This window comes from Scardinius erythrophthalmus (genome assembly GCF_964197995.2).
Source record: "Scardinius erythrophthalmus genome assembly, chromosome: 3".
Classification (NCBI taxonomy): Eukaryota; Metazoa; Chordata; class Actinopteri; order Cypriniformes; family Leuciscidae; genus Scardinius; species Scardinius erythrophthalmus.
In genome coordinates this window covers 49,381,272-49,402,875 of record NC_138223.1, presented here as the reverse complement: position 1 = coordinate 49,402,875, position 21,604 = coordinate 49,381,272, and the positions used below count along the sequence as shown (strand labels likewise).

Sequence of the window (21,604 nt, the reverse complement as noted above, 5' to 3'; positions counted from 1 at the left end):
GCTGGCGCGGCGGTAATAGGCATTCTGGTTGAGTACCATCTGTATAAGCAAACCCACCCCAGCCCGCCGCCTCTCACCATGGGCAACTCCAGAGTGGTGAAGAGTCCATCCTCTCTCAAGGAGTGTGGTTCCAGAGCCCAAGCCGTGCGTAGAGGTGATCCAGACTATCTCTAGTCGGTACCTCTCAACCTCACGCACAATCTCAGACTCCTTCCCTGCCAGCGAGGTGACGTTCCACATCCCTAGAGCTAGTGTCCATGTCCAGGGATCGGTTATTGAGGCCCCCGCTTTCGACTGCCACCCGATCCACTAAGCACTAAGTCCCTCCTGCAGGTGGTGAGCCCACGGGAGGGCGGCCCCACATCGCTCCTTCGGGCTGAGCCCGGCCAGACCCCATGGGGGAGGCCCGGCCACCAGGCGCTCGCATACGAGCCCCAACCCCAGCCTGGGTGGGGCCCCAGCTGTGCCATGCCGGGCGACGTCACAGTCCTCGGATTTAACGCCATCATAAAGGGTTTTTGAACCGCCCTTAGTCTGACCCGTCACCTAGGACCTGTTTGCCTTGGGAGACCCTACCAGGGGCATATAGCCCCAGACAACACCTGGGTCATTCGGGTACTCAAACCCCTCCACCACAGTAAGGTGGCAGTTCAAGGGGGTGGGGTGGGGGGGGGGGTATACAACACATATTGGTTTGATCACATCATTAGAAATCAGTGTGAACAATTTTGAATCGTTGTGTGTGAAAAGTTTTGCCTCTTGTGTTTATTTTTTTGCGACACAAATGTATCACAGTGCGATATGTGTTTTAATAAATGAGAATGTGTTTAGAGTTTTGAAAAAAGAGTACAGGAGATTTGCAAACATTGTCTAACTGCCTAAACTTGTGTAAGGTTTTGCAGAAATAGTGATTTATTCGACAAATTGGTTTAGACTATTGATAATTTGGTTCAGAGAATGGAGTTTAGAGTTTTAGCAATTCAGAAAAACTGTAAAAGGCTTATTCAAGTAGGCTACAGTACAGCAGGATGCAGTTAATATTTTAGTGTTGTTTTAGGGGTATAATATATATGTATTGCCTTTAATGTCCATTTTTAGTCTTTACACATCAGCTTGGATACTTGCATGGTTAAAAAACTGCTAATTTCAAGATGCTGACGTCACGTCAGGTCGCCACGTGGGTCACCCGTTCAGTAAGACGCTCAAAAGTACAAGACGTTCAGATAGATGTTCAATCGGTCGGTCATATGTTTAATTTAGGCACAGGGTGCGGGCCATAATTTGCGTTTATAGCATGCGCTTTCCGTGGGCATGTTCACATTAACAGATAATGCGCTATAATGAGCTGAAATTAGAACGACTGACATCTCTGTCTTTTCATACAGATTATACATAAACTGAGAATATTTGTTTTTTATATAAATTACTTCATTTAAAAGAAGAGAATTCAAGCTTTATGCCTGTGTGCCTGTACGTAGGGCCGGCCCTGGCCAATTTGCTGCCCTAGGCAAGATTTCACCTGGTGCCCCTGGAATCACAGACAGTTGTGTTCTGATCATTGTGTTCATACACTCACACAGAAACAAACTGCACAGCTTTGTCTTGTTTTTCTTTATTTTGAAAATATTCTGGAAACACATACACACACACAAACGTATTATAAATGCAATATAAATACGTTTATATTAGATAATATTATTGCAGAAAAAAAATATATTACAGAAACCTTGCTTGCCTTGCCTTTCTTACAGCATATACCATTCCAAAAATAATAAATAAGAGCATTGCACAAAAAATAAATAACTATACACAAACTTGAACGCACTATGCAAAATGTAGCAAATGTTCTACAGCCTTACACGCCTTGCCTTTCTAGCAGCATAGTCATCTATGATATCATCATAAGACAGCTGTTGTGAGACCACATGATTTATGCTAATGACTGAAAGTCCACTGAGACGTTCTTGAGCCATTGCAGATCTCAGGTAGATTTTGATCAGTTTGAGCTTAGAGAAGCTCCTTTCAGCAGCAGCGACTGTAACAGGTAGAGTTGCAGAGATTCTCAGAGCGACCCACATATTGGGGTAAATTTCCGTCAGCTTTTTCTTGTGCAGGAAAGTCAGGAGCTCAATGTTTGTCATATTTTTTGATGGCAGATGTGAAAAGTTTTGCATTTCTAATACAAGTTCTCTGCCATCAACATCTGGCTGTCTGTCATGGCTTAAAGCTGTGCTCAGGGTTTGACAGTGTTCTAACAACTCTTCTTTGGACATGTTGGGAAAGTTGAGGATAACTCCAAATTTGTCATTCACCTCCCTCATGGTCTGAAATCTCTCATCTAGTGAAGAGAGGGCTGTATCCACGACTACATTAAAAAATGTTGTTTCCAATTTTTTAAGTGCATCACCAATAGGCTCATCTGGAGCCTCATAACCAAAGTGCCTTTTTGTGGTTCTCAACCGCTTTTGTTTGATTACAGCTTCCACGTTCATCTCCTCACATTTCCTTTGCTGTTGCCTGTGCACTAGACAATCCAGTACTTCTGTAGCCGTCAAGAGAATCTCTGGTTTTCTTCAGCAAGTCAACAGCCACATCTAGCTGCATGGAGGGTGATTGCATCTGTTTACTCACATGCTGGATCTTGTTAAGAATGCCATACCATATGACTGTGCAAATAGAAAAGCGGTAGGATCCAATCTCCTCAGCCAAAGACTGGGCTTCAACCTTCACAGTAGGGTCTTGAGTAGTTTCCCTCACCTCCAGAAGAGCCTCTCTGACTTGTCCAGTCTGGTACCTTACTCAGAGCCGATCCTGACCTCCCTGGGGCCCTAAGCAAAAAAAAATTAAGGGGCCCTCCTACCTGACTCACACTAAATAAACAATAAGTAAAATTTACTTTTTTTTTTATTTCACACGCATATTTTTTAAGTTAATTTCACATATGGAATTAAGTATACGTTACTTAACTAAGTTAGGTGAAAGTATTTTAACTTGGCTAGTAAAAGGTTGGGTAGTATCAATTTAGTTGAAATTTCCTTTGCATTACATTTCACTCAAACAATATAATATTAAATTATACCACACATTTATGGTATGTGCTTTACTTGGGAAATCCATGTACTTAGATATTTTGTGAGACACCATATCTACATGTCAGATGTTAAGCGTAATGTGAATGCAGAGACCTCAATACTTGTAGACAATACACAATGCCAATAACATTTGATAGAAAATGAACTCCAAATGTCACAAAATGGCAAGTTACTAATCCTGACAACAAAAGCAATGATAAAACTGTATATACAGCTGGAAAACAGTGAAGAATTAACCTTGTTAATTAATCAAGGTTCACTGCATGATTGGCCCCAAATTATCAGAATTTGTATTTTATTACGTAGATATTTAAGCTTTTGTTTACTTGCTGAGTAATAATATTATAAAGGTAATATAATAAAGGTAATTCCTGATATCAGAAATAGACAGTTACTAGTAAAATATTAAGTATTCACACTTCAAATAGAACAAATTGAATTCTTGAAATCACAAATGCATCCTGTGCTGTGAATGAATAAAACTAGCTAAAATTGCCACAGCATGTCACTGTGTTTTAAATGATAACAGCAATACTTAATACTTGAAGGTTATTATTTACTGAGGGATGTGCATCCATATTGACCAGTATGTCCAGTCAATCAACATCTTAATTGCAATATAGACTATAAAGCCAATACATTGTTTTCCATCTGGCATTGCAGAGTTGTAACTTAACCTTGACTTGGAGAGTAGATGATCATTGTCTTGTTTTAAAAGTATGTGTGCCTACGCCTATAATGAGGATTGTCATCCCGCTATTGTAGTTTATTTTGGAAAGTGCGCGTTTCATTTCGTGCACGCGCATATGAACGCATGTTAACGTGCGACGCGGTTATCTTTTCCCAGCTGCAGTTTATAAACAAGCAAACTCAGTCTACCTGATTGCTGTTCCCACAATTCACTCTCATAGTGTTTTTTCCTCATTCTTCGTGACCAGAAGGATAGTTCCGCTTCATTTCTCATTTCTCAACGATGTTGTAATCTTTGATTGACGCGCTTTGACACGAGGGGGAGGCGGGGCCTTGAGTAATTTGCGGGGCCCTACGCAGCTTGCGTAGTGTGCGTATAGGGCGGATCGGCTCTGACCTTACTGCCTGGATGCTGTCTATCATGCTTTCCCACCTGGCCTCTGACCATGATTTCAGGGTGGTTTTGACATGTTTCAGGAGGATATCCCATCTATGGGTGGAGGCTGAGAAGAGTTTGAACAATTTTGCTAAATATCCAAAGTAGCCAATGACATCTGGTGAGCTCTTAGCAGCATCAGCTACCACCAAATTTAAGGAGTGGGCACCACATGAGACAAAAAACCCAGTCAACACTATGATCTCACAGTGATGTCACCATGTGGTCACAACGTCAGCAATCTGAGTTCACAGTGTTCTAAAAGTGTAACCTCACAGCACTCTCACTGTGTGCTCAAACTATGACCACAATATGAGCTCATCCCAGCTAGAAATGTTATTGTTCTATGAATGTTTTGAGAGCATTATGTTATGTTCTTGTAATATTTTCTGTAGCTAATTTTATTTTTGTAACCAGAATGTTCTCCTAAAAGGTAGGATAACACTCTCTATAAACATTTCAAACATGTTTAGTGATGACATTGATAGAACATTATCCCCCCTAACATTCTTAGACAGTTATAGCGGGAAGTTTCGATGTTTAGAAATTATGTTTAAGAGGTTTACATGTTGAATTTAGTGATGATTGAGCATTATTGAAGACACCTGATGTTAACAAGCAGAATCACTGAAGGAGAAAATCACAAATTGTAAGTTACTGTTATGACGATCAATGGTTGCTTTAGTTGGACTCTTGACCCATATATTATTAACTTTAGATTTTGTTTGTCTGTTGTTTCTGAATTATAATCACCAGTTGAACAAAGAAAAAAGTGATCTGATGGTGTTGGTTATGTTATGACAATCATCATTTGAACTTGATCACTGAACTCATTAAAATCCTTCTTTCTGACTTCGGTTTATGTTGTTGGTTAGTGAATCTGCATAAATGCCCAGAATTTTTGATATAATATAAAGGATTTCTTAAAAGTTGTTAAAAAAAAAATCATTCTTTTAGGCACACACAGATGTCAAGATTCAGTCTATGCGTCTCAACAATGGTGAGGAGCAGAATATTCAATTAGGAAAAGTAAATTACATAGACAATTCAGATCATAATTTATTCATACCGCAATGCATGATGGGAGCCATTAATGAGTTGTGATTGGTGACAGCCACTGCAATATGCTTTATTATTGTCACCATTGTTGAGATTCACAGGCTGATTATTGATGTCTGTGTTTTAAATTAATTTATCTGAATGTCTTTTGATCAGAACAATGTTTATTAAATATTTAGAATTATAAGTAAAGTACTGATAATCATAGGCTGAAGAATCACTAAACTGCTGCTAACAAGTTAAACCAAACTATCTCAATAAGTTTCCTTTTTCAGATCACAGCATGATTATGTCAAAACATAACCAACACTATAAGATAACATTTTACTTTGTTCATTTAACTGTTATAAATCAATAACAGCAGTCAAACAACAGTAAATATTAAAGTAAACATATAATGTTCTAGAGCCCAACTAAAGCAAACACCCATCACCTTAATGGTAACTTACAATTTGTGTCCATCCATGTCCAATTACATTTCTAGCTGGGGTGACTCACATTGTGTCCATAATATGAGCACACAGTGAGTGCACAGTGCGGTTACACTTTTAGCTCACTGTGAACTCACATTGTGGTCATATGGAGAGATCACTGTGAGATCAACATGTTGACTGGGAAGGCTCTTGAGATCAGTTGAAGCAGCCTAGCCTGAACACCTTTATTCTTTCCCTTCATGTGGGCACCATTATCATAGGATTGTCCTCTGCAGTCCTCAAAGGGGATGTTCAGCTCCTCCAGTCTTTTGAGGATGAGAGAAGACAAACTTTCCCCGGCTGACTCCTCTGCCACAAGTAAGCCCATGAAATGTTCTTTAATTTGTGGCGATTCTTCTACCAGTGAAACAATCCTGACAATGACAGAGAGCTGTTCTTTATGGCTCAGATCAGGGGTGCAATCTAAAATGATGGAGAAATACTTTGAGGTCTTGATCTCTTCCAATATTTTGTCCAGTATTTTTGTGCTTATTGACTAAGACTCTATTAAAATAGTCATGCTGACATCTTCTCTCGTCTTTTTCTTTCGGAAATGTGAAATTGTTTTTTATTTGATATGGTCCTCTGAGAACAAACTCTGTTCTTACCTTTTCAATTAAAACAGATTGCCAGTCAGCAAGGTCTAATGGTGCAGCCTTCTTGTAAACTGATGCTGAATCGCTGGGTGGTGCTGAGATGGAGATGTCTGCAACAGGTGGCCCAGGATTTGCAGGGATGGTGTTCAGATATTTTAAAAGTGCATCTGAAGAGAGAAGAGGAGGATTATGTGTGACCATTGGGTGTAAAATTTTATTATTAAAAAGCTGATGATAGTGAAACTATAAAAATATGGCAGCACCTAAACCACATTATAGCTTAAACACACAAACAGCAAGAATAATTATGCACAAAACTCTATTCATTGAGCACTTCTCTAGCATACAGTGGTTACATTTTCAAAATTAATTGTGAAAATGTTTGTTTTCCAGTAGATGGCATAGCAGCAACGTCCTACTAACTACACTATAGCAGAGCATGAAACAGAGGAGAAACATATTTCTTTATTTAAATTGAGTTTTACATAAAATGTTGCTATTTTTAATAAACACACACACACACACACACACATTATGCATATAATATATGCATATATTATGCATATATTAAAAATAGCAACATTTTATGTAAAACTCAATTTGAATAAAGATTTACATTTATATATATATAACATTACTAATTTAGTCAATTCAAAGTAAGGTGGGGAGACAGTGTGCTGATTGGAGACTATGGTTTCTATGAGTCGCGGAGAAGAAGCCGCCATTACAAGAGCGACTCGTTACTGATAACAGCAGAACTGTATCTGTCTCATTGATTAGACAAACAGGTGGGTGAAATCAACCACCATGGACATAAAAACATGAAACAATATGTTGATAGCATGTGTACACTGTTTTGGGAGGGTGATAGACATTTCCTGAGTAGAGTTAAGATGTTTAATAGAGACAGTGTTGTGTTATTTAAATCAAATCTGAATGGTTAGAGGCTCCAGTAGACTGAATACCTAACGTAATGTGATGGTTATAGCTTTATAATTGGGTTTATAGCATAAAGAGCAATGTTCTGAGCAATCGCCCTGGGTTTCAAGATTGAAGTATATGTATAGATATGTACATATGTAATTGTTGAATATTATACATATATAATCTGTGCATACTATATTATATAGGCTACTGTTGACATTTGTTTTTTATAATATGTTTTAATGATCTTTTGATTAAGTATATCCGCTGTACTGTATATAGTAATTCAGTTTAAGTAAGGGATAATGTAGAGCGAGGTGGCTGTTATAGCGAATACAACCCCGACAGGCTGATCAGGACCCTGACACGAAGCGGAGCCTGAAGGGGTTGTATTCGCTATAACAACCGCCTCGCTCTACATTATCCCGCTTATTACATGGCTACCCACCAAATAAAATCAATAATTTGACACAAAATATTGATTTAAAAATGATTGTATTGCTTCCGCTAAAGAAAATAGTCCATTATATATAGTCCATAGTCTCTACGGTTAGAATCCTGCGTCCATAGCAACGCTCTGTTTTTCATGGCAACGGTGTTATCATTAGCTGCCGTCTGTTATCAAGAAATAACAGATCGCATTCTACATTAGAATTCAACCAAGCCATGTAATAAATGGTTATATTGTGTAACCAATGGTTCGCTTAAATATTCAGTTATACAGTATTTAGTAGGACACATTTGCACAGACTGTAATACATTGTGATGTATGATTTACGGGAAAAAGTTTTGAGTTATCTGAAAAAATACTAGAGTATAAGAAGAAAGACTTAAGATTGATGCAACACATGTTTATTGGTGTTTTGTTTGAGTGAGTCACATGTAAGGTGACACAAGATATTGTGATTTAATTATACAATATGTAAGAGATAATGTATAGGGAGCCGGTTGTTATAGCGAATAACAACCCCGACAGGCTGAACGGGATCCCGACGCGAAGCGGAGGGGTCTTGAGTCAGCCTGAAGGGGTTGTTATTCGCTATAACAACCGGCTCCCTATACATTATCCCGCTTATTACATGGCTACCTACCAAATAAATCAATAATTTGACACAAAATATTGATTTAAAAAGGAGTTTATTGATTTAAAAACGATTGTATTGCTTCCGCTAAAGAAAATAGTCCGTTCCGTCTCTGCGGTTGCGTCCATAGCAACGCTCTGTTTTTCATGGCAACGGTCTGTTATACTTCGCAGCGGTCTGTTATAAAGAAATAACAGACCGCATTCTACATTGGAATTCAGCCAAGCCATGTAATAAATATATATAATCTTTGAATTATTGTAATAAAAGATTACAAGAGCGACCTGTTACTGATAACAGCACAACTGTGTCTGTCTCATTGTTTTGCCAAACAGAATTGACTTACAGCAGCACCGCCAGTTGGACAGCGGGTGTGCTACATTTTTGTGGGACGATTGCTTTTTTTCTTTCTTTTTTAAAAATTAATATTGTAAATCCATAGTATTGTAGTTGTATTGGTAATAGTAATAATAATAATAATAATAATAATAATAATAACAAAATAAATAAAAACAAAAACTCCTTTGGGCGCTCTTGGGCGCCCCTAGCATTTGCCTATTCCACCTATGCCACGGGCCGGCCCTGCCTGTATGCCTGTGCGACTGAGTATTAGCTGAATTACAGTTAATTTTCGGCTGTGTTTCAGAATGGACTTCACTGTCAGATAGAAGGCAGAACTGGCATCATGTTTATTTTTCTTTATTTGGCAAAAAGCACAACACTTTGTTTTTATTGTAAAAAATAGACACTTAACAGGATCGAATGATGTACAACACTCAATATGTAAGATCAAAATCAACAGAGTTAATCTACGATGACACACAAAGACATCAACAATAAGCACATTCATATTACTAGAAACTATGTTTCAAATCAACATTTGTTTGTAATCCAGCATTGTTTTGAATGTTCCTTTATAATGACAAACATCTGGAGCTCCTATTCGCTAAAATATGGAATATGATTGAAATTGTCTGTACCATTTCTCATCCCTGAAGCGCCTGAATCTGATGTTTCTGTTCCTCTCTGATCACTTCAGTCTGATAAACCTGCTCTCTGCTGCCCCTGCTGGACTGGAGCAAATATAGCCATAGTGCAATATACAGATGCACAAGAATGCAATATGAAATAAAAACATAAATACAGTTTACTATAATAATAATAATAATAATAATAATAATAATAATGGTTATTGACCATTTTATTCAAAGTGAAAGTAATACAACTCAAAGCAGTTTCACAGACACTCAATATCAGAATAACAGTCACGACCACATCAGAGGTTTGGTGTCCCAGATCATCCTCATTCACACCGTGAGAAACAGGATGTTTTGAGTTTATTATAGCAATGAGAAAATAATGAAAATTTTACTATTCACATCTAACAAATTCTTTTGAAGATCAGATGCCAATTTATTTATTTATTTTTTAAGACAGAAACCTCAATTAGAAATTACACATTCATAATAAGAATGATTCACTAAAATAATAAAAGCAAAAGCACAACACAACTGGAGGAAACTTATTTCTCACAAATACATTTCTTCTCATGAGTGCATGGCGCATCATTCCAGTTGTTCACAGGGTCTCTTCCAGGATCCAGTTCAATACAGTCCTCATCTGTACCTAGAAAGTTATTCGGCTCACCTCTGCGCCAAAACCTGAATAAAGTGTGTCAAATTTTCAGTTATTCAGGACCCCAGATGTTCAATGAAAGTTTTTTATCCATTCAGCATACATCAAATGAGGAGCTTAACAAGCTATTCATCATAAAAGAGCCATCAATATTCACAGCACCAGCCCAGCTAACAGGGAACAATCTTATAACATTGGCTAATGTACTGGCAAAGTTCTCTCAGAGTAATGAGCAAACATTCTTCCAGTAACGTTAATAGAGTGTTTCTTCAACAAATACCTGTGTAAGACTTGAGAAATTAGATAAACGCCATGCACTACTTGAGGAATGACCACTCCCTGAGAGGACAAAGGAAATTCCTTTCTGGAAATTAACATTTGAACTCAGTCTTGTGAAGTTAGCATAACGCAAAGTCTCACCTCAGAATACATTTCTTCCCCTCTTCCCCCACTCCCTGTCTCTCAAGCTGAGATCACCAAAATTCACCCAAGAATCTTTATGGTTTAATGTGAATAATTATCATACATTATTACACATGTTTAGTATCATTTGAAATGTCTCAGTGCGACTGGTACAAATGTCTCATTTCCAAATAAGTAAAACAAAAGGTAATAATGTTTTTAAGAGTTTAGAGATAACTGGCACACAAAGGAAGATGGTCTCATACCCCCAAAAGGTGTCAACTCCGAATGTAAATTCCCATTGTTAGCAGATGTTTCCATGTGAAAGAGATTTCTGTCTATATAATGAAATGCAACTAGAGAATCAGGGCCTTTTGTAACACAAAGTTGGCCCATGATGCTAAGAGTGACCAAACTCTTAGCATCATGTATTTTAATGTTAGGTTCACATCTTTTCTTAGAGCATTTGATGTCTTTGTATCGATTATCCTTGAACTGATTATGAAATTGGCATGATACATTTACCTTACCTACATTTATCTTAAAAAGTCTAAAATTCTGAACTTTAAATTTAAGAGAAATTTAAGAAAATGTTAAACTTAAAAACGGCCAGATTTTCATCCGCTGTCTTAAATTTAATTTAGTCAGGTCTTAAAAAGGTTTTACACTCGTTCATTTCCAGAAACGCTGGCCGCAGAAAGTTATTACAAAGTAGCAAAAAAGACTGAACCAACCAAACAGCTTCGCCCTTTCCATAACAACATTGAAAGCTCCGTCAACAGGAAGGATGGGGGTGCACCCAAACACTACGGGTGTTTTTCTCTTCTCCGTAAATAAATCTTGGAGCAGAGCTACAGCAAGCGTTTCTCGGTGGTGGAAAGCCACTAAAACTTTTTTGTCATTGTGGAGAGCGCGGTGCATGGTTGCATAGCAACGACAGACGCCACGGGAAAATCAAACCTAATTTTACTATTAATAATAAAAGATAAGCTAAAGTGCATTGTAAATGTCAGTAATTTATCTTTTTTGACTCATTATTTTTTTATAAAAAATTATTTAAAGTCTGAAATATGTGAGGTTTATCTTTTTATAAAAACCTTTTTTGTTAAAACTTTATTTGAACTTGTACATGTTAGTATATAACATGTTGCAAGACACTTTTAAATGGTATTATTTTAATGTTTATGTAAACAAAAAGTGCATATTGATGCTAATTTTATTTGTTATTTGCTGGTTTTCGACATAAAACTTGGTGAATTGATTTCATTGTGTAGTATTAGTACTTTTTGAACAGGATTCTGTGATAACCGTGATCATTTTTGTCACTATAATCATGAAATGAAATGTTCATGCCATTTCATCTCTAGTTATGATCAACTATGATCAACTAAAATCAACTAATTATGTGTTTTTTACAGTATAATATGCAAAGTACAATTTTCTATAAAAAAAATGATATCTGATTTTGTTCTTTTCTCTGACACGCGTTGTTGGGTCTGGAAGGTTAATAATGTGATTGCTTTATCTGTAAATTAAATTAATGCTTTTTCAATTACTGAATTCAAAAATTCATTCTTTGATTTGAATATTTTTTTGGCAATGCGTCGTGTAGGTCTTAAATTTCAATCTTTATGGTCTTAAAATGTCTTAAGGTCTTAAAGGACAAGTTTGGTATTTTACACTTAAAGCCCTGTTTTCAGATCGTTTCTGATGAAATACAATGGTTAAGATTGAAATTTGGACAAATGCTGCTGGCCCGAGAATTTTCAGAATTTTCTGTGGTAGCACCTCCACAATGGTTGCATAGGTGCATAGGAACAATCCTTCCTAAAACGCATTAAACTTTCGTTTACAAAGACTTGAAACTCACCGAGTGGTCAGGGGTGTTCACTGATATGCTCACACAAAAATCGCTGCAAAAGATGCTTTCCAACAGGTGTTTTATCGTAGTTTTTGTCCAACTCAATACAATACAAGTCAATGGAGGTGGGGGGGTGCTACCACAGAAACCGAAAATTCTCGGGCCAGCAGCATTTGTCCAAATTTCAATCTTAACCATTGTATTTCATCAGAAACAATCTGAAAACAGGGCTTTAAGTGTAAAATACCGAAGTTGTCCTTTAAATTTGACTTACTGAAACCTGCAAGAACCCTGTTACCTGACATAATAAATTAACGTTAAGTTAAAAAGAATAGTCAAACATTCACTCACATTTAATGATACACAGATATCATTAAAACCTTTTAATTTATTGAGTCAGATGAAATAACGAGAGAATACATATGAGAAAATGTATTGCATTTAATCAAAATTACTTTGCCACACGGAAAGTTACATGCAGAGACCTTCCCCGCTGGTCAGATGCTGATTTTTGGGCTTATAGAGTGTGAGTTTACACCTGCAATTGCTGAAAAAATATAAGGAATGTCAAGGTCAAGAGGCCAACTAAAGCAAACACTGATCATCATAACGGCGACTTCAAATGAAACATCTAATAAATCAAACATCAACATCTAAACCTCTGTTAATCTCAATAAGAACTTCTGTAGACTGACAGAAATAAAGTAAATCTGGTTAGTAATAAGTTGTTTAATCCTCCTCTTCTGAGACCTTCAGAGATTTAACATCAGTTATCTTGAGTTCTAAGATCTGTGGCTGAAGTCAGTTGTAGTTTTTTTCGATTCTTGTCTCTCTTTCCTTCAGTGATTCTGCTTGTTTACAGCAGGTGTTAAAATGATTGAAAGAATGTTTCAGGAACATCATACTAACCTTTAAATTACCTTCTATTAACATTCAGGAAACTATTTTTTTATGTTCTTGGAATGTTACAAATCAACGCTCCTAGAATGTTAAGTTGTTAATAAAAATTAAGTTGAAAGAATGTTTCAGGAACATCATAACCTTAAAAAAACATACCTCTAACATCCAGAAAACATTTTAAGTCATCAAGTCAAGTCACCTTCATTTATAGCGCTTTTAACAATATGGATTGTTTCAAAGCAGCTTTACAGTGATAATAGGAAATTACCGTAACAGATTGTTTAAACTTTACTGCAGCTCTAAGATAAAGTTATTGTCCAGCTAAAGTTAGTTTTGATTGTTTGATTCACTTCCGTTGCAAAGATCATTATTTATTAACTTAGGGGCCACTAACACAACACCGTTCTGACAGGAAAATCCTTAATGCGCTCCGGTCGCCCATCCGTACAAAACAGTGCCTGGTGTCTCAAGAATGCACTCCCAGAAATAGGTTTAAAGGTGCAAACCTTAACATTTCCATAACCAAAACAGAATTGAATGAGAATTAAAAGGATTTAAGAGTGTTTTATCACTGACACTTACCCTTGATTCAGTGCTGAATTATCCACCCATTTCATGGTCCCCTCAGTCTCAGAATCAGACAAACCAATCCACACACTCTCCTTGACTAATGAAGTTATGTGCCTCTGTGTGAATAAAAACAGGAGTAAGTGTGATTCCTCTCTTTAACTAACAGACACTCACACAAACTCACCTGCTTCTCTTCAGTGTTGATAATGATCAGATTAGCTCCTCGATCTCTGCAGAACTGCCTGCTCTCAGACCAGCTCTTCCGCTCATTTGATATGAAAAATGTGTCATTTCCTTTCAATAAACAGGAAAAACGTTGCTCATCATTTGTGTTGTAAAGTGCAAATAAACATATAAATCCATTTGCACAAACCTTGTGTAGATAACTTCCTTAGTTCATTCTCTAACTCCAGTTTCTTCTGATTCAAAGAATCAACACTTCCCTGTAACTGACTTTTCTCAGCACTGAGATTATTGACTCTGGTCTCTAGCTCCAGTTTCTTCTGATTCAAAGAGTTGAAGTTGTCCTGTAAGATGTTGATACTGTGATTGAACTCTTCAACTGTGTTCTTGTAACTCTTTAACAGGTCTCTCTCTGCTGTGATGGTGATGTACAGTGTGATGAAGACCAGCAGAAGAACACAAATGAGCCCGAGACACACTGTCGTCAACACCAAACACCTGCGTCCTCCTGACAAACAGAGACAAAACACACACATATCAGTGAATACCCTTCATATTATTAGAAAATATGTTTCAAATCAACCTTTGGTAGTAACCCAGCATTGTTTTTAGATAAACGGTAGGGATTTTTAATGTTCTTATGACAAACATCTGGAATTCCTATACAGAAATATGGAACATTTCATATAAAATCAAAAACAATGACAGGTTTTTTTTTTCACAGAAAACTATGATTGAAACTTTACGTAACATTTCTCATCCGCTCAAACATTAGTGACACTGTCTCTGCGCCAAACGAAGCTTTCTGCTTACTTTGCTTTCGATCTGTTCCTTCATCGTTGCTGCGACTCTGTGCTGGAGGTCTCGATCTGTTATTAATATTTCTGCTTACATAAAAGGTCCCTGATTCCATTATTAGCTCAAACTCACAGTCTTGCAGTCTTACAGTATGTGTTCACAGATGAGGTGTGGTCTTTAAGATGTGTGCCGTGTTTTAAATAGTACCAACACAGGAAGTGGTTTTTATTAGATGAGACACAGATAAATCTAGATTTCATTCTCACTCTGAAACTCTCTGTATGCTTATACTACTGTATGATTGAACACATATTGCATATTCATCCTCATATATTCAAAGCATTGTGTAGTTTTCCCTGTGATCAAGTTAGCATCTACAACGTCCAACAAGAGGAATCTGTGATCACCTAAACTGATCAAACACCCTAAAACTGGCCAAACTGGACCTGTGTGTTGATGACCATAAACTGGAAGGGAATGATGATTTACATCGCTGTCGTGTTCAGGAACAGAGAGGATAATGGGAAATAGAGATTGTGGGATGAGGACTTCCTGTTATTAAACACAAGTGGGTAACAACAGGATATTCTCATATTCATATTCTCAGTAGATGTCACTGTTCTGCCATTTTCACTATGGTATAAATAAATTAAATAAGTAAATAAATAACCCTTCAACTTTGTTTAAATCTGAATGGTAAAAGCTTAGAAGATCCTACATTTCTCCAAGGACAGTGAATAATTTTTTTAAGGTGGAAAAAGACTTTCATCATATCAAACTAAAAAATATGATATCAAACTTATTAAGTAAGAGTTTACCTTGCTGGAGAAATCAGGTTATATACAGATATCCTTCAGTAAAACCTTGTTTTTCAGGTTGGCTGAATTCAGTAATAATCAGTCATTTTAATCATTTATTTAATTTCAACAAAACAGTTAATGTAGATGTTACTACATGAAGTACATTTTCTAAGTTTAACTGACAAAAAAAAAAAAAAAATTAAGTGTTGTTTGTGATTTTTATGTAGACTATTTATCAAGAAACATTCAAGAACAGTGTGATGAAGACCAGCAGAAGAACACAAATGAGCCCGAGACACACTGTCATCAACACCAAACACCTGCGTCCTCCTGACAGACAGACACAAAACACACAAATTAAGAACAATTCGTTATATATTATTAGATTTAACATTTAGAATCAACATTTTAATCTACATTTTTCTTTAGATAATTCTACAGACAGTTCTATAGAGTATATTATTTTACAAGACAAACATATGTTAACAAATCTGAATATAAACACCACAACCAAAGATGTTTAGCAAAACAAACTCTTCTCTCTATTAAGTTTTTGCACTTTCACTTTTGCTCTTGCTTATGTGTTAAATTTCAGCTTTAAAGGGTGTGTGTGTGTGTGTGTGTGTGTGTGTGTGTGTGTGTGTGTGTGTGTGTGTGTGTGTGTGTTCTATGCTGCTAACTCTAAACAAGAAGTAGTTTCATATCACACTGAATAAAAACTTGCAGTCCAACTTAAAAACTCCCTGCAGACTCATACTACTGTGTTTGTGTATTGTACATTCAACCACATGTTATCAGCTTAAAAAGCCAACAAGAGGAATCTGTGAACACTCAAATAAACTCTAACACCCTTAAACAGGCCAAACTGGACCTTTGTATTGATGATGCAGAAACAGCAGAAAGTGCCTGAATCTGATGTTTCTGTTCCTCTCTGATCACTTCAGTCTGATAAACCTGCTCTCTGCTGCCCCTGCTGGACTGGAGCAAATATAACCATAGTGCAATAAACAGATGCACAACAATGAAATATGAAATAAAAACAAAAATGCTGTGATAATAATGACAATTGAAAATTTTATTAAAACAGAAAGTAGTTCAAAAGCAGTTCAAAACACTTTATTTCAGTCAGACCTTCTACAGGTTTAGCTGTTGATGCACATGCGTGTGCCGGCTGGAACACATCTGTACTTTACTGTGATTTTCACATCAGCACTTCAGACCAACAAATGAGACACATGATGTTATCTATAATAAGGTTGTATTAATATTGAGCCGCTAGTGTTGGAGCAAAACATTTCCACAGAATTCCGCAGAATTTCTTATAATAGCAGTTAATGCATAAGAAAATAAACTGACAGTTATAAAAGACAGGAATCGTGCACTGTAAAATCCAACAGTGATTATAACTAACACTTTTTAGTTAAATGTACTTAATGTCTTTACTTAATTGTACAAATCTAGTGATGTGCACTATTCACATACTATGCCTTGTTTACTCAGAAAACCCTAATTAAGATTAATAGATTGGTTTGAGTACCATTTTGTCAAGCAAAAAAAAAAAAAAAAAAAAACAAGTCTTAATAGACTCATTCTCCTAAAGTCCTAAAAAAGGACTTTTTTTCCCTCAACTCACCATTATGCTGATCAGTGTCCCATTTTGTTGGGCATTGGAACATATTTTTATTATTGTAATTCTCTTTCTATTGATGCAGTGATGCAACAGGAAATCACAGGTAAGAAAGATAAGTATTAAGATTGCTTTTAAAAGGTGACCTCACTTCTAACTAAATCATTAAAAAGTCTATTTTTCATGCCTTTTTAAATGTTATTGCTAACACTTATATCATAAACATGTTGTGAAACTTTTAATTGGTTGATAAGATCACTCTATATTTATGACAACATCTTAGAAGTACAAGTAAGTTTATTTATCCCCGTAGGGAAAGTAGTTTGCAGCAAGCTCACACAGACATTTAAAAAAAAAAAATCACTGTTGGCATATACAAACAATAATTTAAAGCAAATAAATCTATTTTAGGATACCCAGACCAGCTGACCATCAATCAACACTAGAAGAAGAATTTAAAAATCAAATCGCTTGGGGGATAAAATATAGTTTGGACCAGTTTTTCATGCATCGGGAACACAGTGCCGTCGGCCAGAGGGCAATAAAAAGGGATGCCTCGTATCATTCAAAGTGATGTAAACTTTATGCAGCAATCTCTCTGTATACTCTCTTAATTCCCAACAGTTAGCTTGTCATTGTTAATACTTTTCTTAGTGATTTCTTCTGAGCATCTGAAGCATTCACGCTTTCAATAAAGGCCCCATGAAACATCACAAGCACTCTGCTATAGGCATTAAAAGATAGTAATTTATTTAAGAAACACAACCTCTGTTGTGTCTTCTTACTTACATAATCAGTCCAAACATCTCATTTGAGTTTATGATCCAAAACTATGTCAAAGTATTTATAATTTGTTACTAATTGAATTTGTTCCCCTTTAATTAATGCAGGGTGTTACATACCCTTAGTTTTGGAGGCATTTAAGAGGAGATTTGATTTCTCACACCAGTTTAAAAATAAGTCCAAAACAGGTCCATGCTCTTCCTCCCCAGCGCATAGAAGGCTCACTAAAGCAGTATCATCTGCATAATTGACAATAAATCTATTTTTAAAATAACTAGAAAAGGGATTGGTATATAAAATAAATAATAATGGAAAGCTAAGGACATCAATCACTCATGTAAGCAGCCTACCGTCTAATGAAAATTATTTTGCCAGGGTATCGGCTTACGTACTTGGGGAAATAAAGTTAAAAGCTGATGAGAAATCCACAAATACCAATTGACCATACTTGACTTGCACACATACTTCAACATTTAGCATGAAAACACAACAATGGTAGCTATGCTAAGTCAAGAGTAAATCTTAAGTAAATTATCAAGTACTCTCAGTTCTTTTTTAGTTACTAGCGTTAGGGTTAGGGTTAGAACTAGAACTCTTGTGTAAGTGAACTATACTAACTGCGCATTTATCAGTACAAAATACTATTCCTCTTTCACTTTACTCAGTTTTAATAAAATTGATTCCATAAGATAAGTAAAAGCATGACAGGAATGGATGGAACCTATTTCTCACAAATGCATTGTTTCCTATCTGAGCATGGGTAATCATGCCAGTTGTTCAGGCTGGGGTCTGCAGGATCCAGTACAATACAGTCCTCATCTCCACCATGGCTATTCGGCTCACCTTTGGACCAAAACCTGAATAAAATGTGTCAGATTTTCCATTATTCACAAATGTTCAATCAATCTGGAGGTATGTTAAAATAACAATAAAAAAGACTAAAATAAATACATACACATGATTTTCTGTGAGTGTTGTATGACTTACCCTTGTTTCGGTATTGAATTATCCACCCATTTCATGATCCCCTCAGTCTCAGAATCAGACAAACCAATCCACACACTCTCCTTGACTAATGAAGTTATGTGCCTCTGTGTGAATAAAAACAGGAGTAAGTGTGATTCCTCTCATTAACTAACAGTCACTCACACAAACTCACCTGTTTCTCTTCAGTGTTGATAATGACCAGATCAGCTCCTCGATCCCTGCAGTACTGCCTGCTCTCAGACCAGTTCTTCGACTCACTGAATATGAAAAACCTGCCATTTCCTTTCAACAAACAGGAAAGACGTTGCTCATCATTTGTGTTGTAAAGTGCAAATAAACATATAAATCCATTTGCACAAACCTCGTTCAGATAACTTCCTTATTTCAGCCTCTAACTCCAGTTTCTTCTGACTCAAAGAGTCAAAACTTCTCTGTAACTGACTTTTCTCAGCAGTGAGATCACTGACTCGTTGATCATTGAAAACTTTTTTTGAAATACAAATAGTGAGTATGTGTTTGTGGTACAGTCAGTTCCGCACTGCAAACGCAGCATATGTGAAAGCACTATAGCGTACTGCTCCTGCACCGCATACGCACTGCACACGGAGTATGTGTGAAACGGGCGTGCCCTTCACTCCTCTACTTTTATGAGGAACCTTCTTAATATAATGCCATACTAAGTCATGCTATGAGAAACGTTCTTTCAGAATCATATTACTCATTACATTTTAAACAGGCTTTCATAGATTCGCACTGACCTTGTTTAGATCTTTCTTTCTTCAGTTCTTCACTCAAATCCATGACTTTGCTTTCTAACTCCAGTTTCTTCAGACTCAAGCTGATGATAGTGTGATTGAACTCTTCAACTGTGTTCTTGTAACTCTTTAACAGGTCTCTCTCTGCTGTGATGGTGATGTACAGTGTGATGAAGACCAGCAGAAGAACACACATGAGTCCGAGACACACTGTCATCAACACCAAACACCTGCGTCCTCCTGACAAACAGAGACAAAACACACACATATCAGTGAATACCCTTCATATTATTAGAAAATATGTTTCAAATCAACCTTTTTATATACCCTTGTCTTTAAAAGAGACATATCATGCTTTTAAATTGTTCCTTTTTACATATAAATCATAAATTTGTGGTCTATATAAAGCGTAACTGCAATGCTTGGGTCTGAATGCCTCATTATTATAGCTCCACAGGCCCCTTTTCTACCCCTTTACTGATGTGCGTCTGAGAGCAACTCGTTTTGGTGCGGTCTTTTTAAATGCAAATGAGACACGTCATACCCCGCCCCCTCTCCAGGTTGCAGAAGTGACACTCGGTTCAACTCCACCCCGTTCGGCCATTTTTGTAGTTTGATAGCAGAGATACGATTATCTAGTGGCACAGAAACTTTTGGACATCCAAGATTTGTGTCAACACAGAAAACATTTCATCATTGGATAGTTTTTTTTCGTTTTATTAAAGTGTTGTTTTATGTCAGCTTAATGCCCAGAACGCTTTTCAGAAAAGATAAGGCACAATTCACACGGTAATTCAGGAAAAATATATCTCAGAATGCTCCACATGAAACTTTGGTCTTCCGACCTTTTACCACCGTGTCGATTTATTTTGATTAATATGTGCGAGCGAGAGAGAGCAAGACAGCGCCTATGTTGGAGACGGTTAAGTCTTGTTTACACTTTCAGCTGGCTCCGAAGAGAGAGAGAGAGAGAGAGAGAGAGAGAGAGAGAGAGAGAGAGAGAGAGAGAGAGAGAGAGAGAGAGAGAGAGAGAGAGAGAGAGAGAGAGAGAGAGAGAGAGAGAGAGAGAGAGAGAGAGAGAGAGAGAGAGAGAGAGAGAGAGAGAGAGAGAGAGAGAGAGAGAGAGAGAGAGAGAGAGAGAGAGAGAGAGAGAGAGAGAGAGAGAGAGAGAGAGAGCGTGCGCGACCGGGTCTCTCTCTCTGCTCGTCCTTTCAGTTAAACATGCGCCCTGTCACAAGCGCGGCAGTTCATCTACATTACTCACCGATCAAATAAGACTTTGGCAGGCGCTAAATTAAGTTCAATGCAGGAAAAACCCTGTTGTTGCTAAAGTAGTTATCCTTGAAGTGCTTCGCGTTCGCGCACACAAAAATGACTTTATGGGTACATTTCCATGAAAAATAAAACTCAACCAGGCACTTCGAAGAGGTTCTGATGCTGGGAGACGATGTAATGAAGCGTGTGGGTTATTACATCCAACAACCGAACATTTTAACTTACCCTCTCATAACTTCTGCATCTTTGAGCTTGGACTACAAAATCGCAGCGAGAAATAAAAATGGCGGATTGCTCGAAGTGTTGAGCCGGTGGTCGATGTCCTTATTTGGCAGTTCCACTGCAAATACTGTGACGTAAAAGTTCAAAAAACACCATAGAGAACAGAAAAATCGGAACAGGCTGTAAAATATGACCAAAACAGAATATAAAGATATCAACGAAGCACCTGAAGAGACTAATTTCAACATTTCTATACTTCTAAACACTACAAATATACAACTAAATGCATTTAAGGGCTAAAAAAAGTGAATTTAGCATGATATGTCCCCTTTAAATAATGCTGTAGATAGAGGTTTAACAGTTTATTCTTTTATAAGACAAACATTACCAAATGATAAAATATAAAAACAATGTTGCAAAAGTACAATAAATATTTGTATATTTAAATAATTTA

General features: G+C 36.9%; 2 protein-coding genes across 4 annotated transcripts in view; both read right to left on the bottom strand.

Annotated features, from left to right (window-relative positions):
- LOC308688240 (uncharacterized protein) overlaps window positions 1-9,394 on the bottom strand; it is a 35,657-nt gene extending 26,263 nt beyond the window's left edge. For all 3 annotated transcript variants that reach the window (XR_014029850.1, XM_081361187.1, XM_081361188.1), the window contains exons 1-2: window positions 9,333-9,394; window positions 6,359-6,513 (exon numbers count right to left, since the gene is read on the bottom strand). The gene's annotated coding sequence lies outside the window, so the exon portion shown is untranslated. The remainder of the gene's footprint in view (window positions 1-6,358; window positions 6,514-9,332) is intronic.
- A 142-nt stretch (window positions 9,395-9,536) lies between these two features.
- LOC308688239 (uncharacterized protein) lies at window positions 9,537-14,873 on the bottom strand. The gene is made up of 5 exons (XM_081361186.1): window positions 14,717-14,873; window positions 14,094-14,411; window positions 13,905-14,014; window positions 13,733-13,836; window positions 9,537-10,013 (listed from the first exon to the last, which is right to left on the bottom strand). The coding sequence occupies exons 1-5, from the start codon at window positions 14,814-14,816 to the stop codon at window positions 9,875-9,877; spliced, it is 771 nt and encodes a 256-aa protein (XP_081217312.1). The 5' UTR covers window positions 14,817-14,873; the 3' UTR covers window positions 9,537-9,874.
- Between the last annotated feature and the right edge of the window lie 6,731 nt (window positions 14,874-21,604).